The sequence below is a fragment of the Thamnophis sirtalis genome, unplaced genomic scaffold (genome assembly GCF_051295495.1).
Source record: "Thamnophis sirtalis isolate CommonGarterSnake01/CBP01778 unplaced genomic scaffold, rThaSir2_p1.2 scaffold_4, whole genome shotgun sequence".
NCBI classification, from domain to species: Eukaryota; Metazoa; Chordata; class Lepidosauria; order Squamata; family Natricidae; genus Thamnophis; species Thamnophis sirtalis.
The window spans coordinates 71,722,302-71,739,726 of record NW_028261384.1 but is presented as its reverse complement, the minus strand read 5'-3'; the positions used below and the strand labels follow the sequence as shown (position 1 = coordinate 71,739,726).

The 17,425-nt window shown below is 40.9% G+C and overlaps 2 protein-coding genes across 9 annotated transcripts in view; one reads left to right on the top strand and one right to left on the bottom strand.

Moving 5' to 3' along the window:
- SUGCT (succinyl-CoA:glutarate-CoA transferase) overlaps window positions 1-10,608 on the bottom strand; it is a 440,539-nt gene extending 429,931 nt beyond the window's left edge. For 4 of the 8 annotated variants that reach the window (XM_087713114.1, XM_087713111.1, XM_087713112.1 and 1 more), the window contains exons 1-3: window positions 10,247-10,556; window positions 1,593-1,644; window positions 893-966 (exon numbers count right to left, since the gene is read on the bottom strand). In XM_087713114.1, coding sequence (XP_087569240.1) covers window positions 893-966; window positions 1,593-1,644; window positions 10,247-10,430 — 310 coding nt within the window. In that variant the 5' untranslated portion in view covers window positions 10,431-10,556. Of the gene's footprint in view, window positions 1-892; window positions 967-1,592; window positions 1,645-9,057; window positions 9,291-10,246 lie in introns of those variants that run through there. The other 4 variants (XM_087713113.1, XM_087713117.1, XM_087713118.1 and 1 more) reach the window with 3 other exon arrangements.
- An 872-nt stretch (window positions 10,609-11,480) lies between these two features.
- MPLKIP (M-phase specific PLK1 interacting protein) lies at window positions 11,481-14,496 on the top strand. Its single transcript, XM_014071383.2, has 2 exons — window positions 11,481-11,923; window positions 13,905-14,496. The coding sequence occupies exons 1-2, from the start codon at window positions 11,567-11,569 to the stop codon at window positions 14,109-14,111; spliced, it is 564 nt and encodes a 187-aa protein (XP_013926858.2). The 5' UTR covers window positions 11,481-11,566; the 3' UTR covers window positions 14,112-14,496.
- The last annotated feature ends 2,929 nt before the right edge of the window (window positions 14,497-17,425 follow it).

Genomic DNA, 17,425 nt, shown 5'->3' with positions numbered 1-17,425 from the left:
TGGTGCTCTGCCCAGCTGGAAAGCGGGGTTGCCGGGTGGCTGCTCGTGATTGTGGTCACCTCATGGCGGGTATGTTGCGATTCTGCGACAGCGCAACACAGCCGTTTGCCCAAAGCTGTGTCTGGCTCTTTGGGCTCCCACTCGCAAGAGAGCAGCCACTTGGCAACCCCAAAACAATAAGTCCCCCTAGATAATAAGGCCCAATCAACACGGTATTAGATTTATAAATTCATCACCATGAGCAATATGCTATTATTATGCTAATAATTAATTCATGATAATCAGTAATAAGAGAAGGAGCACACCCTTCTCATTGCTTTTCATAACCTCACAATAACTGAGATCATTTGTAGCACTTTACCAGGGATTCCAACCAGAACAGATCATATTTATTTTCACTCCAGATGAAAAACATGATGATAGAGAAGTTAAAAATGATAGTTCAATTTTTAAATTAACAAAATTTAAAATTCTATTTAAAGCAGATATTTTAAGATGTCTTGAATTAAGAAAGCAAAATAAAAATGCTCCAGTATTCTATTAAAATATTGTGCAGTTCAAAGATTTGAAGAAAGATGAATTCCATTTTTCTATTTAGTTTTATTTTACATATTAATTTTTTGTATATTTAAAGCCTTGAGATAAAATGTCTTTAAGTCTTTGTGGAACTGTGACCACTGTATAATCCCATCTTTTTTTCAATTTTGAGACAGGATGAAAAATCTCTACTCATATTTTCATACCATATTACTATAATTTTCTTTTCACTATTCCCTCCTACTCTAACATTAGTTATATTTAATATGCTTATTTTGAGAAATTAAAATAGTCTAGAACTTGTAAAAAATGTCATTCCATAAGTATTTTTCATATTTTAAAAAAATCACTTTACCTGGTTTTTCCACTTTGATTACTTCAGCTCCAAGATCCCCAAGGTTCATGGTGGCAAAAGGTCCTGCAAGTACTCTGCAATATTTCATAATGAAATTGATGCATGTATGGACATTTATTTATTATTTTTATAGGACTTAAAGGGCTATCTGTCTCCCAGAATTATTCTAGGCAGCTCACAACAATCCAAAAAACATGGCTAAAAATAAGAAAGCCCTTCACCCAGGCACTAAACTAAGCATCCTCTCACATCCTAGCTCAATACTTGGGGAAGTATCCCTCCACATTAGAAATCCCTGGGAACTCTGGTGGAAGGTTGTTCCAAAGGCCTGCAGCAGCCACCAAGATACATCTCTGAGGTCTCATCTAATGGCAACATTTAAGGGAATGGAACACATACCATTCAAATTAATCTAAGCAATAACAAAAATATTATCATTTTTTTAAAGTTATTAAGAATCTTCTCAAAAATAAAAGACCAATCAAAAAATAAAGGAGGGAAGGAAAGTAAGAAAAAGAGCAAGAAAAAATACAAAGAAAGGCGGAAAGGAAAAAACTATCAAAATACATTAATTGTTTCCTATCTTCTTTAAACAATTACAGTCCTATTGTTCTTCCCCTAAAAATGTTAACATTTTTGTCAAAAACTTTGCATGAGACAATTTAATAATTCTCTGAACTACATCCAAAGCAGTACAAACCTTGTTAAATCAAGAATTCTCACACCATCAAGTGGCTTCACTGAATCAGCACCTGGTTATGAATAGAAAAATGCTATTATAATCAGTTCATTATCAGGCTGATGTCATATTTCGGGGAGGGGGGGAAATATTCCCCTTAATTAACATATTTTGCACATTTTAAACATACACCATAAAGAGCAAATTTCTGCAAAGACCAGAATCAGGGAAAACCTCTAGCAATTTTTTTAAGTTTTATTGGATTTTTATTTTTAAATATACATCAATATCCATACATGAAGTGTGTGGCTTTTGGGTATAATTCATTTTGATACAAATAGGGGTAATAATATTAATATTTGTTATATTAATCAAATTTATGTAATCCTAGTATTAATATACATGTTTGTTTTAAAGTAGTCATTCAATATTTCAGTGTTCCATTTTAATGCCAATGATATTATTTAAAGCACACATAGTAATACCATATTTCAGCCTCTAGTCTTTCCATCTAGTTATTGTTTATATTCTATTGTATAAAAATTACATATGCTAATATTTCCCGTTTCTTATTTCTACCTCTATTCTGGCTTCTAGTTAGGCCACCATTACTAATCCTAGTGTTAACACACATGTTTATATTAAGACATAGTCCTTCATTATTTGGTTGTTCAATGTTTCAATACACTCTTCTAGTACCAATCATATTATTTAAACATGCATAATAATACTATCTTTCAACCTCCAATCTTTCCATCTAACTATATAAAAGTGTACATTCTTATTTCTACCTCTATTCTAGTTTTTAATCAGGGAAAAATATTTCTATTCATCATCTCTTGACCATTTTAATACTTCAATTCTTATTTGTTTTTTAGCTTGCTTCCCAAACTCCTTAGATCTTTGTCTCTATCAACATCTGCATCTTCACCATTCAGTCTGAATATTTCTCCCATCTCTATCCTGCTAAGATGACAGGTCTCCAGAGTTCCACGTAAGCCCCTATCTGCCTTTCAAAAGTATCTTCCAGCTTATCCGATTCCATTTTTAAATCTCTTAAAATACTTTTCCCTTGGTTTATTTCATCAGTCATTATTAACTTTATCGTCTTCTCCTTCTAATCTCCTTGCTTTATTCACTGATTTGTCTGTTCTATCTTTTCCTCCATTCTTTCTGTTATCTCCTCTCTTTCCTGGACTCTTTGATCTTCAGTCATTATCAATTGTAGGATTTTTCCAAAACAATATATTCAGGTCCAATGTTGCTCCTCAGAAAGTTCAATAATAATAGTTCTTTACATCTCAGGATTATTTAAATAGTCCAGGCAGTTTTCAAAAAATCAAGTCACTTTACTTTATTTAAAGGTCTTCCTTATTCCCACAATAGTCTCCAGTAATCATAAAGTAGATAGTTGTAGAACAATGAGTTTTACATGGATCTAGATGGATGTTGTTTATTTCTCTTATCTAAAATTTTGCAGGCTTGTAGAGGTATGGTATATTTTCCATTCACCAGTAGATGGCACCCTCATCTTAGGTTTTAGTGTTGTTTTGAGTATAACAAATTTATTAGTCCAAATTTAATTCAATTTAGCAAAGTCGACTATTCAAGTAGATAGTTCTGGCATTTTATAATGCCTTTCCAGAATAACGCTTATCCAACTAAAAGTCCAATTTTCTATGTTTTAAAAGGACTTTAACTTTTCTCCTCTTAGTTCCTTTCTTTCTAGAATTTCTCTCTCTATGGTTATTTGCCATTTTAACAGATAGTTAGTTCTAAGAGTCTCTTTTCCTGGATTTTCTTTTTCTTTTAAAGTTAGGGTCTAAATAAAAAAGGAATCTTCTCACCCAGCTCCAGTTACTATTCATTTACACTGCTCCTGCTCATTTTTTTGTTGCCTTGGCTGTCCCAGCTTCATGGCAGCCATGATGGCTGTCTTGTCATGGATGAGAGGGAAGAAGTCCTGGGTCAAGCAGGAGAGTTGCAGCTCTCTGCAACCTGCCGGGCACCCTCTTTACTTCACCACTCCCATGGGGTGGCTTTAGCTCCTTTCAGAGCACTCCAACTCAGAATGGGAGCGCAGAGTCTCACTTCTCAGGTCCAATCTCGCCACAATGTCAGCCAAAAGTCTGGAAAACCTCTACCAATTTTGACCACAATTGTCTCTTGTATTGAAAAATTTCATTCCTTCTTTTACAGAGAAATCTTGGTTTTTAATCCAATAATATCACCCTTTGGAAAGGTTTTGTTACATGTGCCTATGTTAAAACTATAGTCAGGCTTTCTTCTGTTTAAATATTTTTAGCAAGTTGAGGCAAAATTGTTTTTCTAGCACAAGAGTGTAAATTGGCTAACCTATCAAAGACTTTTAAGAGAAAGGGAGTATTTGATAAAGAAATTTATGATTTAGGAAGTAGAATGTTTACTACATTTAAGCCTTTGTGTATCAGCAAGTGAACATTTTTTTTAAAAAAAATGGAAAATCTAACTGTGCTCAGAATCACTTTCATTGTTAGATTTAAAAAAATGGTATTTTTGGTAGGCAGAAGAAAACCAAGACTAGCTGAAACAGGTAGCTTTATTTGGGGTTGGAAATATAGGCTTTTCTTTTTGCAACCTAGCATAAAATCTAAAACCATGTCTTTCACCTAAGCACAGAGGTGAGGTTCAAAATTTTGCAGGACTACAAATCTGAAGGGGAGGGGAAGATACTTTGGAATGTGTTACAGGCATGCATGTCAACTTCTTAAACCATTTTTTTTTCTGGTGAGATGGTGTTGCAACTGCAAAGTACCTTTTTCCCTTAGAAACTGAACCACTACATACATCTGTCTCATAACTTTGATAAAATCCAAGAATACATACTCATGTTAATAATACAGAGGCAATTCTAGATGCCATCTGGAATCCTTATAGACCATGGTACAACTTAAATTTAGTTTAATTATTCTATTATACACATGCAATCCATTTGAAAAAAAAACTACCTTTACTCCCAGTATACATCATTTCCATTTTGAAATCCATATTCTGCAAACATCTTTATCTTTTCTCCTTACCTCTGCTTTCCCTCCTGCTTTTCATAACATAGTATCTGATTAATCTCAGGCTGTTGTCGCTAAATGCCAGGTCTGTTGTTCACAAAGCTCCCCTCGTCCGGGACTTAATTGTTGACGAGAGGGCAGACCTGGCATGTATTACTGAAACCTGGCTGGGCACAGAAGGAGGAGTCCCCCTTGTAGAGATGTGCCCAGAGGGATTTCAGGTGCTTCATCAGCCGAGAGCCCAGGGAAGGGGTGGCGGTGTGGCTATCGTAATCCGGGAGTCTCTGTTACCTCGTAGGGTCCCTGCTCCGGAGCTTGTCGGGTGTGAGTCTCTGCTGATAAAGTTGGACCTCAAGGGTCAAGTGGGCTTGCTGCTAACGTACCTGCCTCCCAACTGCGTTGCAGCATCCCTCCCTTCGCTCCTCGAGTCAGTAGCCGAGCTGGCGGTTGAGTTCCCCAGGCTTATAGTTCTGGGGGATTTCAACTTGCCATCGCTCGGTGAACGCTCTGATGGGGCGCAGGAGTTCATGGCTTCCATGACAGCCATGGGCTTGACCCAAGTAATTCGGGGCCCAACCCACGCAGCAGGTCACATGCTCGACCTCGTATTCCTCTCGGAGCAGTGGATGTGTGATCTTGGTCTGAAGGGTAATGAGATCATACCCCTGTCGTGGTCAGACCATTGCCTACTGAGGCTTGACTTCCGGAGGCCATACCCCCACCGTAGGGAGGAGGAACCGACCAGGTGGTTCCGCCCCAGGCGACTTATGGACCCCTTGAGGTTCCAGACGGAGCTTGGGGTTATTCCTGATACTCTCGCCCACAGTTCGGCGGAGACTCTGGCTGCCGCCTGGTACTCGGCGGCGTCGGAGTCTCTCGACCGGATTGCGCCACTACGGCCCCTCCGGGTCAGTGGATCCCGGAGAGCTCCCTGGTTTACCGAGGAACTCCGGGAGAAGAAACGCCGGAGGAGATGCCTAGAGCACCAGTGGAGGTCCGATAGATCCGAGGCGAACCGAGCACTCTTAACTACCTGCACCAAGGACTATGTCCGAGCATTAAGAACCGCAAAAAGATCATATATTTCTGCCTTGGTTGCGTCCGCCGAGTCGCGCCCAGCCGCCCTGTTTAGGATAACCCGCTCCCTCCTCAATAGGAGGGATGCGGGAGACCCCTTGCAGGGTAGGGCTGAGGATTATGCTCAATTCTTGGCGGACAAAGTAGCTCGGTTTCGATCGGACTTGGACTCCACCGCAGTAGGTCCAGCTGAGTCACAGGAGGATCACTTGTTACATCAGCTCTGGGTTGAGTTCCAGGAAGTTGCCTCTGGGGATGTGGACAAGGCCATTCGAGCTGTAAGTGCCTCCACTTGTATTTTGGACCCGTGTCCCTCCTGGCTGGTGGCTAACAGCAGGGAGGTGACACATGGCTGGATCCAGGCGGTTATCACCGCCTCCCTTCGGGAGGGGCACTTCCCCGCCGTACTTAAAACGGCGGTGGTGAGACCCCTCCTGAAGAAACCATCGTTAGATCCAGCCATCTTAAACAACTTTCGTCCTGTCTCCAACCTTCCCTTTATCGGGAAGGTTGTTGAGAAGGTGGTGGCCTTTCAGCTTCAACGGGCCTTGGATGAAGCTAGCTATCTTGACCCCTTCCAGTCCGGCTTCAGACCTGGTTACAGCACAGAAACCGCTTTGGTCGCATTGACCGATGATCTCTGGAGGGCCAGAGATGGAGGCTATGCGTCCATCCTGGTTCTCCTTGACCTCTCAGCGGCTTTCGATACCATCGACCATGGTATCCTTCTGCGACGACTGCGGGAGGTGGGAGTGGGAGGCACTGTTCTGCGGTGGTTCTCCTCCTACCTCTCGGACAGGTCGCAGTCGGTGTTGGTCGGGGGGCAGAGATCGTCCCTGAGGGCCCTAACATGTGGGGTACCTCAGGGTTCGGTCCTATCCCCCCTACTATTTAACATATACATGAAACCGCTGGGCGAGATCATTCGGAGGCACGGGATAAAATACCATCAATATGCGGACGATACGCAATTGTATCTGTCCGCCCCGTGCCAACTCAATGAAGCGGTGGACGTGATGAACCAGGGTCTGGAGGCCGTTAAGAACTGGATGAGTGCTAACAAACTGGTACTCAACCCGGATAAGACCGAGTGGCTGTTGTGTTTCCCCCCCAATAATTTGGCTAATACACCAACGCTTAGGCTGGGGGGTCAAATTTTATACCCCTCAGATAGGGTCCGCAACTTAGGAGTCCTCCTGGACCCACAGCTGACTTTTGATCACCAGCTGTCAGCTGTGACCAGGGGGGCATTTGCCCAGGTTCGCCTGGTCCGCCAGTTGCGGCCCTACCTAGACCGGGGGGCTCTCACAACAGTCACTCAAGCCCTTGTGATCTCTAGACTGGAATACTGCAATGGGCTCTACATGGGGTTGCCCTTGAGGTGCATCCGGCGACTACAGCTAGTCCAAAATGCAGCCGCGCGAGTGATAGTGGGCGCACCGCGGTTCGCCCACGTTACACCTGTCCTCCGCGAGCTGCACTGGCTACCTGTTGGTCTCCGGGTGCGCTTCAGGATACTGATGACCATCTTTAAAGCACTCCATGGTAGTGGATCTGGGTACTTGAGAGACCGCCTTCTGCCGATTACCTCCCTAAATCGACCAATCAGATCGCACAGACTGGGCCTCCTCCGAATCCCATCTGCCAGTCAATGTCGACTGGCGACCACACGGAGGAGAGCCTTTTCTGTTGCTGCCCCGACCCTGTGGAACGAGCTCCCCATGGAGATCCGCACCCTCACCACTATCCAGACCTTCCGCGCAGCCCTCAAGATCTGGCTCTCCCAGCAGGCCTGGGGATAGGCCTCCAATTACCCGCCCGAGTGTTTGATTGCTGAATGAAAGTTGTGTTTTATCATTCTTTCTTTGTGCACATATTGTTTTGTTTTTGACCTTGCACCCCCCTCCCCTGTGGTTGTAAGCCGCCCTGAGTCCCCTCAGGGAAAAGGGCGGCATATAAATCCCAATAAACCTTAAACCTTAAACCTTAATGAATCTGAAAGTTATGAAAGCTTAAACATTTTTGTGAGCCTTGAGCTAATCTATAGGTATTGCTCTTAAACTCATAACTGACTTAGCTTTTTAACATGGTTTTCTTCAACCATTGAAAATTTCCTCTAAATAAGAAAAACAAGTTTTAAAAACTGAAAGATATTTTCCATGCTTCTTACCACTCTTTCAACTGAAGGAAAACAGAAGGGAAAGAATAAAAAGTGTTTTTAAAAAAGCTTTGAATTGACAAGGCCAAAAGAAAAGATAGGAAAGGGGAAAATTTTATAGTTCTATTAGCTTTGCAGCTTTTTCACCCAGCAGTTTTTAGCTGCTTGTCTTAGTGCTAGAAATGAAGCAAACTTAAGAAATTCTTTTTGGGTTGCAACCTCCTCCTTTACTTGGGCCTTAGTAATAGCAAGTAATTGTGCCTCAACCATGATTAACAGCGAAGACATGTGATGGACTTTCCTGATTTTACAGCTTCGCCCACATGCCAAAAAATCAAGTGCTAATTGCTTTCTCTTTTGGGGGGAAAATATCTTTGGAGATCTTGTTGATTTCATCAATTTAAGTCAAAAGAAAGTTGGTATTTCAAAGTTCTTCTATGTTTCTTAAAAGAATAAAATACTCAAAGAAATACCCAACATTTAATGAAACCAAACATTTTTTAAAAAAAAAGAAAAGATTCAGCTTTTCATAGCAAGTAGACTGACAGCTCAGTATAAAATGGTTATTCAGAACAGAGGAGGGAATGGGGTGAAGATGGGAATTGGAAGCATTTGAACAAGTCAGAGGACCAGACTGCCAGGCTTATGCCAATGGAAAGAATAAAACACTGCTTTTGAGGCAAAGCAATATAATTACTGAGATCATCTTTTCAGCAACAAAAGGGCAGGATGTGGAAAATGTCATCAATTTCTGCTTCTCCAGAATGATGTGGTCTAGCCTTAAATTGGAGATTGGGGGAATGGATTTTGTAGAAGAGTGGTTAGATCTGGATCCACTGTTACAATGTAACAAGCCAACTTTTCTGAAGCGAAGAGATACACACAGCTTTTGAATTACATGCTTGGGTATATAATCTAAGGGAGCAAGGGCACAGCAAACAATTGACTGGGAAGTAAAAAAAAATCAAATATAGTTTTGTTTTTCATTTAAATATAATTAGATAAATATTGCTAATACCGGTATTCTATCTGTATTTTATAAGTCTCTACTTCTTATTACATTTGGAAAATCTCAATTCAGTGAAACTCTTGGAAGAAACTCCATAGAAACACCTAACACTTCTAGGCGCTACATGAAACCAGTAGGCCTTAGATTATGAAGTTTTGTATTAAAAGAATAATATGTAGACTTAGTAAAGATCCCTACCATAGGACTTGCACAGTTTTTCTGATTCTGCTGGAATCCTGGTTTAGATAAACCAATTTCCTGACTGATAAGGCAAATTTCTGATTAATGAAAAATGAATTGGTTTAATTGCAGCACTGGTAATCACTTAAATCCATTATCAAGCATTCTCTGCCTGTCTCCAAGAGAAGTCCCAGCCTCAGTTGTTCAGGAGAGAGATAAAATGGCGATCTATAGGTAACCTGCTTAAATTCCTAGAGGAAAAGTGGGAATAAACATTAATAAAATAATAAAATTAATAACCAAATTATGTTGAAAATGTCAATTACTATTTGTAATTTCTATTACAAAATGTAGTGCTATAAAGATTCCCACAAGCCAAAATTAGTTCCTTATGACTTCAAAGTCACATAAGTCCATGGACACATCTTACAAAAGTGGTTTGCTACTGCCTTCTTTTCAGATGTTTTTTTCCAAGTTTTCAAGACTAGTATACAACATTAGGATCTTATTAATGGTTTTGTAGCCAAATACTGTATAGACAATTATTTCCTTCACTTTTTTAGATCAACCAAGATTAGTTATCTGCTAATCTACTGTGACTTAATTGGGCATAAACCTAAATTAATAATTATTTTCTTGCAATGAGTATTTAAGCCATTCTATCTATACACTATTTAATATAATTTGTAAAAACATTGTAATTTAATTGGAAATAATTCTCCAATTATAGCAGGTTATTTTTAGATAGCAACTTTAGAAGCATTATTTTCTATTTGATATATCCAGTTACACTCATCATACATTTCAGAGGTGATAACTTACAAAAAGTAAGCAAAGAGAACCCTGACTTTTTTTTCTAGAAATCCTATCTTTTGCTGATAATTTTGGTTTCCAAAGATTTTTATTTCCAAGATAAGATTTGCTGAACTGCTCCCAAATTTGCAACAATTATGATCGCGTTTGAAATTGATTAATTATGGGCCATCAAGTCGTTTCCGACCCTAGCTACCACACAGCTAAGTTTATTTTTCCATGAATTGCTTCAATTTATTATATTCTGTTGCAAATGAAAGGTTCCGAAATGGGGTTTCTCCTGAACGCTTTCTCTAAAGCTCTTCTCTGCTGCTGCGTACAAGCTCTTTACTGTAACGTATCACAATCTTCCGCAATGCCTTGAACTAAACGAAGAATGTAAAAAATCGGCTACCTGGATGGGGGCAGTTTCCCTGCTGCAGCCCTCTGAAACTGCCAGAACAAGAGGGAAGTCGCAAAAGTTGAGGGAAGCCCAGGGGATCGAGAAATGAGCCGACGCCACTAGCCAGAGGCGAATATAGACCTTTCCTCAGATGGTATAGGATGCAGCTGCTTCTTCCCATCTTAGCCCCCAACATGCCGGCAAGCTGATATTGGCCACCGCTGAAGCCGACTCGCGAAACTGCGGGAAAGCTGACATCAGCGCTCCAAAAATCTTTGGACTCTTGTACCAAGTCTTCAGAGGCGCCCACTGCGCAGACGTGATGGATATTTTGTTCAGCTGAACCAAGCGAGGCAATCCGGGGAACGAAGGGGGGGGGGGGTGAAAGACCGCAAGCGCGACCTTTGAAACTATGTTTTAGAAGCTGTGTGGTAAGAAATGGTTCCACCCCTTTCCTTTTTTTTTAACGCCGTAGAAGATCTAGGTATCATTAGGATGGAATTGTCTACAAGCCTGAGCAAAAATGCTACTTTTTTTTCTTGAGGCAACTGCATGCCAATGCAAATAGGTTGTTTGTCCATCAAATTTCCCCATAACCAAAAACAATCCGCTCATAACACCCATCATCCACGGCCAAGCATAAAAGGGAGCTTAGAAGGCAGCAAGAAATATAGAAAAATAACGTTGCAGTTTTGCCCCCCCCCTTTTAGTCCCCTTTCAGATTTATCGATCAGCAAAACATGAAAGAGGAATCTTACAACAGTTTAGCCTCGCAGCCCAAGCACGCACAACTCGGAAGCTAATCCCTCCAAAATCAGACACACTTTCGTTCCGAAGTCGGCTATGTAGATTGGGAACGCGTCCAAATATTGCGCTATTTAAAGAGAAATTCCGTACCAAGAAAATACTCTAGAAATTGAAATATTACTTGGAAACGTAGCAAGAGGCCAACATACAATTCCAAATACGCTAAAGGAGAAACCCACAATATACTGGAATAAACAAATAAATAAATTTTCAATTTTATTCAATTATATTGAAACTTTAGATTTCTACCGCATGGCTGTAGTAAAAATTGTAATTGGATAAACGAAAACCCATTTAGATTCGACTAAAGCATCCTACATATTGCAAAAACGTTAAGAACACGCAAGTCAAACGTCTCGATTTCTAATTCTCACGGAAGAGACGTCAAGCCTGCAGCGTGAAACGGAAGACGCTCGGCGGAGCAGTTTCGAAGGAGGGCTGCAATCGAATCGACCCGGAACTACTACTACTACGGATTAGGTGAAGGAAATCGGCAGTTGCTATAGGGGCATCCATAACATCGCTATGTATCGGCAAGGGTTCCGGCCTCCTACCCCGCCGTCTTCGAGTGGCTCCGGGTTTCTGAGCCCTGCCTCTGGAGGAGCTTCTCCACAAGGCTACCGAAGCCCTCGCCACATGTCGCCTTACGGAACCCGCTCGCGGTCGTACGACATTTCTCCTCGCTCTCCCCGCTTCCAAACATGCGGGGATGGTGGAGGCTGGTTTGGAGTTTCGGCACCGGCGCACCCACCACGTAGGCCCCACAGTGCCAGTCCCAGCCACCTGGCTCCCTACAGTGGCAGCAGGTCCCCCGGAGGAGCATTTTACCAGCAGCAGCCCTTCAAGCAGCCGCCTTCGGGGGGCTATCAGAGATGCAACCAGGTATTTACTGGGAGGAGGGGGATAGACATAACGGGGGTCGTTCACGATTCAGCCATTCAGGCTCTGCGCGCCAGAACTGAGGGGTCCTTAGTGTTTTCTGAATTTGCATAGAATTAAGCATGGCCTTTTTGCACGCCTGTTTAGTATCCAGTCAGCAGACATTTTACATTCAATGATGCCTTTTAACATGAGATCGCAATTATCCCAAATATTCTAAATATGTATAAATCAGAGTAAGTTGGAAATTTAGTAAGCCGCCTTTACGAATAAACTGGTTTCTGTTAAACTGGGGCTCTGAGAAAAACATCTTCAAAAAAACTGAGTAGGATCATGGTACTTATTGATCTTTCGAGGCCTGGCGGATTCAACCACTAGATATGTATAACAAACCTAGGCAACCTATTCCATAAAATACATAACAGCCAGGTTTATATATTTGACAGTTTCTGGATTGACTACTCTCTGAGAAAATCAAGAAACATCCCCTTTTTGAAAATTAAGGATACCTCTGCCATCCTATCTTTCAACAAAAACAAAAAGAAAGGATTTCCCCCTTCATTTTTTTCGATAATCCCATTCAGACCACACTTGAGCAATTCCAAAATTCACTGAGGATGAGTGTAAACCACTGGATATGCACAATATTGATTGATTTCACTAATATGAGAATAAGCCCTATTGGGGGGAAAGGAGGAGCCACGTCGCAATGTGACAATGTGCGGTCTCGATACTCCGAGACCGCCGTTGACACTTTTTGCCGCTGGACGGTCCATTGAGACCTAAACCGTCCTGTAGAGATGATGATCAGGAAGACAAAGTCTTGCTGGTCTCAGGGACATTGCAAAGTCCCTGATTGACCCAAGGGAAGTGCTTCAAGCTGGCAGTAAACAGGCAGCCGCCAGGCTAATGAAATCGGGATGCTCCGGAAGGAAGGAAGTAAAAAGAGAAAATGAGTCCATCTGGTGAGGTATTTTTTCTGTTTTGCTAAAGACTGCCCAAATAAATTTTTCTTTAAAGCCAAATTACCAAATCACCTAATTAGTAGAACCAGGCACTACCAGGAACTATTGTGTTGTGTGAGATTCTACCCTGGCTGGGATGGTCTTAGAGATTGACAAGGATAATAAGCCAATAACGATGCTACCTATGCTCTTGCTTTGTTTGTTGAAACTGTATAAAAACAAAAAACTCTCTGGAGGCAGACAGATATTTTGGACACCTGCTATAATGGATTTCTGAGTCCTACACCGTGCATGTGTGCACACCTCCCACTGGCCAGCTAGTTTTCAGGTCTCTGCCATGCATGCTTGGGGGCATGGGGAGAAGCGCATGAATGTGCGAGGGGCAGGGTCACACGTGTATGGGGGGAGGGGTCACATACACATGTGGGGTGGTGTGCCCTGTTTTTGTCCCAGGAGGCTGGGACTAGGCCTAAAATGGGACTTGGGTGTTGTGCACAGATGCATAGGGGGGCGGGGTGTGTCGCGTGAGAATTGTATTATGGGTGTGGGTGTGCATGCATGCTGTCACCTGCACTTTTGGCATGCGACAACAAAAAGCTTAGCCACCATTGCTATAGGACTTCCAGTTTCAGATAGGTAGGTACTAGCCAATCTGTCGGATATCATGGTAATTGACAGGGACCAGAGCACTGCAGTGATAATTAATGAGGAATATGAGGGAATTAGAAAAATCTATACATATTTATATAATTGTTTTGAAATTTTAAAAATAGCTATTTATAACTTTCTATACTTGTTTTAATATATTCTTTAGACATTCACCATCTCAGTGTTTTTCTTTGGTTATATTTTTCAAGTGAAAATATAAAATAACTGCTAGTTACTAATGTGTACAAATTACATTTTTAGGGTGGATGGAAGTATTGAAGAACTTGTATAAAGCTGATACTGAATGCAAATATATACATATATACATTTTAACTACATTCTTTTCTTTTGCTTCATGACTTTTCTTGAAGGGATCACCCCGAATATCGACTCCATTTGGTACACCATATGGGAAGGAGAAAACACTGTCCAATGATGATGTGGAGAATTATTATAAACCTTCAATGCTTGAAGACCCATGGGCAGGCCTAGAACCAGTGTCTGTTACTGATGTCAACCAACAATTCAGCCTTGAACAAGCAACACATTATTGTAGAAAAGGGAGATATTTCACCTAAAGAACTTACAAATTAAATATGTTTATGAGATACTAATATGTTTGTGAGGAACTGAAGTAGAATTGCCTTTCTTAAGATGATCATTAAGCAAGTATATTTTAATTTGCATACTTTTGACAAGATTGAATATTTTTATATTGAAAGAAAGAAGACATTTTTACACTTCTGGATATACATAATAGAAATACTAAGAATACATTCTTAGCCATTCTTTAATTAGTTTGACATTTTTAAGGATCTTCCTAAGCAAATTGTTTAAGATTGTAAGATTCTTGAGAAAATATCAGGAGAATTTTAAAATAAAATATATTAGTTTGTATTACAAATATTTTACTATTTTTGTTTGTCATACTTCAACCTACATTATTAAAATCCTTTGACTTGGTTTGAGTTTTTTATAGTTATGGGTAATGAACTATTGAGCATGCTTCCAACAAAGCTAACTCATAGTGAAATCTAACCTCTATATCCTAATAATAGATACGAAAAATTGTAACAAGTATCATAAAAAAAGGAATATCATGGAATCAGAAGCGGAAAAAGCATAGAAACGTGGCATTAATATTAAAAGTTCAAGATAGCTGATTAAAACAAATAGCATGAAATATAAAAAGGGGTAGATTTTTAATGTTTTCCCGAGCACAGTCTAAGCAAATTGTTAATGGAGAGAATTCCCCAGCATTGGAGCCACCATCATAAAAGATGATTCCAGTAGACTGCACTTAAACCTCTCCTGGTTGGCATGTATAAAAGATTTTCTAGTGACTACATAAAAACTCTTCCTTCAAATAGAAATACCCAAGGAGAGAGGCATCAATAATTCATTTGCACTTGCTAGTGTACTTCCATAACCAATCAAGGACTATACGGGATCAAAATGCACCTCCAAACTAGGTACCCAATCCTTTTGGAGGGGAAAAACCCTATCGAGAGCAAGAAAATATCTATACTGTTTTGAGACATCCCTACTTAGTCCCTTTGACCTGTTCGTTTCAACATACTGGTTAAGTCCAATATGCAATCTGGTCCAAATGGGAGTAAAGTCAAGGAGTTTGTAATTGATGAAAAGAACATTATGCTGAGTGTCATCATTATAAATATAGCACCCAACACTACAATCACTGGTAACCTTCCAGTGGTTACATATAGATGTGGAGTTTCATGGAAATACAGGTATTGCTTGACTTAACCACTGTTCATTTAGTGACTATTCAAAATTACAATAGAACTGAAAAAAGTGACATTACCATTTTTCACACGACTTGCAGCATCCTTATAGTCAAGTGACTACTCAATTCAGATGCTTAGTAATTGGTTCATATTTATGACACTGGTAGTGTCCCTGGTCATGTAATTGCCCTTTGTAATCTTCTGACAAGCAAAGTCAAGATTTCACTTAACAATTGTGTTACTAACTTAACAATTGCAATGATTCACTTAACAATTATGTTAAGAAAGGTTATAAAGTGAGCAAGTGTTTCTTGCTTAGCAACCAAAATTTCCGGCTCATTTGTCATAAATTGAGGACTACCTGTACAACAGAATTATGCACAAGATGAAATGTTGAGTTGTAAGATGAAAAAGGAATATATCCAAGGTAGAACAAAACTAGAATAGACCTGTAGTCTTGACTCCCAGCTATCTCTTTAGAATAAACAGGATGTTATAGCTGACAGTATCAAAAGCAGATATTGAGGATTATAAGCAAATCCTGTTCCCTCAGTAATGGCAACCAAAGTCTTCTCCGTAGGATGACATGGTCTGAAATTGAATAGAACAGTTCTAGAAAATCAGTTTCATTTGGGAACATTTAGAATCCATCTGCTGCCATTCTTTCAACCATATTGATGAGGAAATTATAAATTCATAATTCACTACAAGCCTAAACCTGTTTTAATCTGGAGGCAGGGGATAGTATATTGATAATCTATAGATTGTTTTTCAATCTTTAACATAAATGGTGTTTCCCACCTTCTGAGGGAGATATTATTGATCAAACATAACACATCCTTCAATCCTTTCTGGTCACTACTAGTTAAGAGGGAGCTAGGCCCAAATTCATCCAAGAATCTTGTCCACATAGTGATAGGATACAGATCAAAATTGATCCAATAATACACAACAAGCCATTGTCCCACTTATTTTTAACATTACTGATAAAAATGTCAGTTTAACAATGCATATAAGCAAGATCACCTGAAAAGAATCCATAAAGCTTTCAGAGTTCACTTGCTGAAAACACTAAATCCATGATGGCAAACCTATGGCACGTGTTACAGGTGGCACGTGGAGCCATATTTGCCAGCATATGAGCTGTCAGGTCCTGTGTGTATGTGTGTGCCCCCCACTTCTGGGGGGGGGGGCAGAGGAGGTCATTTGCACCTTCCCAAGGCTTCGGGAAAGCCTCTGGAGCTTGGGAGGGTGAAAAATGGGCCCAACGGACCAACCAGAAGTTCGGAAATGAACTTCTGGTTGGTCTGTTGGGCCCAGGAAGCCAGAAATGGATCATTTCTGAACTTCAGTTGGACTGTTGGGCTGTTTTGTGCCCTCCCCGGGCTTCAGGAAAGCCTTTGGGGCCTGGGGACAGTGAAAAATGGGCCCAACGGGCCAACCAGAAGTTAGGAAACGATCTGTTTCTGGCTTTGGGGGTGGCAGAGGAGGCCAATAGAGCAATTTATCTGGCTTGTGGCCTACTGTGCTCAGCCAAAGGAGAGGGCCACAGGGCAGCACAGGCACAGGAGGGAGGGTTGCAGGGGGGCAGCACCGCCATGGGGGTATGTAAGAAGTCCCTTCCGGAAAGCACTGAGGCAGAAAGAAGCAGCCTGGCAGCTGGGTTCCTGAAGCCTGGGGAGAGCAAAAAACAGGTCCAACCGGAAGTTAGGAAATGATCCGTTTCCAGCTTCAGGGGTGGCAGAGGAGGCCATTTTCACCTTCCCAAGTTTCAGGAAAGCCTCTGGAGCCTGGGGAGAGAGAACATTTCCTCCTATCCGGGGGTCGCATGTGCAGGTGAGCGGGGCACATCTTGCATTGTGGGTGTGGGCATACACTATTGCATGTGCGCATACAATTTTGGCCTGCCTTTGCAAAAAGGTTCGCATCACTGCACTAGATGATCTTCCAGAGCCTAATTGGTCCCCCGTTACATCCAGAATGAGTCCTTTAAGCAGTGATTACAAAGAACAAAATAAAGAAAAACAAAAATAAGCTTTCCAATGAATTCTAAACTATACTTAGGCATATTTGTTTTTCCTACATGCTTCATCATCTGCAGATCTTTAGTAAGGAAATTGATTTGTATGGAAATCTTAACAATT

What these genes read in the sequence shown, in the direction of transcription:
- MPLKIP (XM_014071383.2), top strand. Translation starts at nt 11,567, where the DNA reads ATGTATCGGCAAGGGTTCCGGCCTCCTACCCCGCCGTCTTCGAGTGGC. An exon ending in GCTATCAGAGATGCAACCAG is followed by an intron (nt 11,924 to 13,904) that starts GTATTTACTGGG and finishes CTTTTCTTGAAG; the next exon opens with GGATCACCCCGAATATCGAC.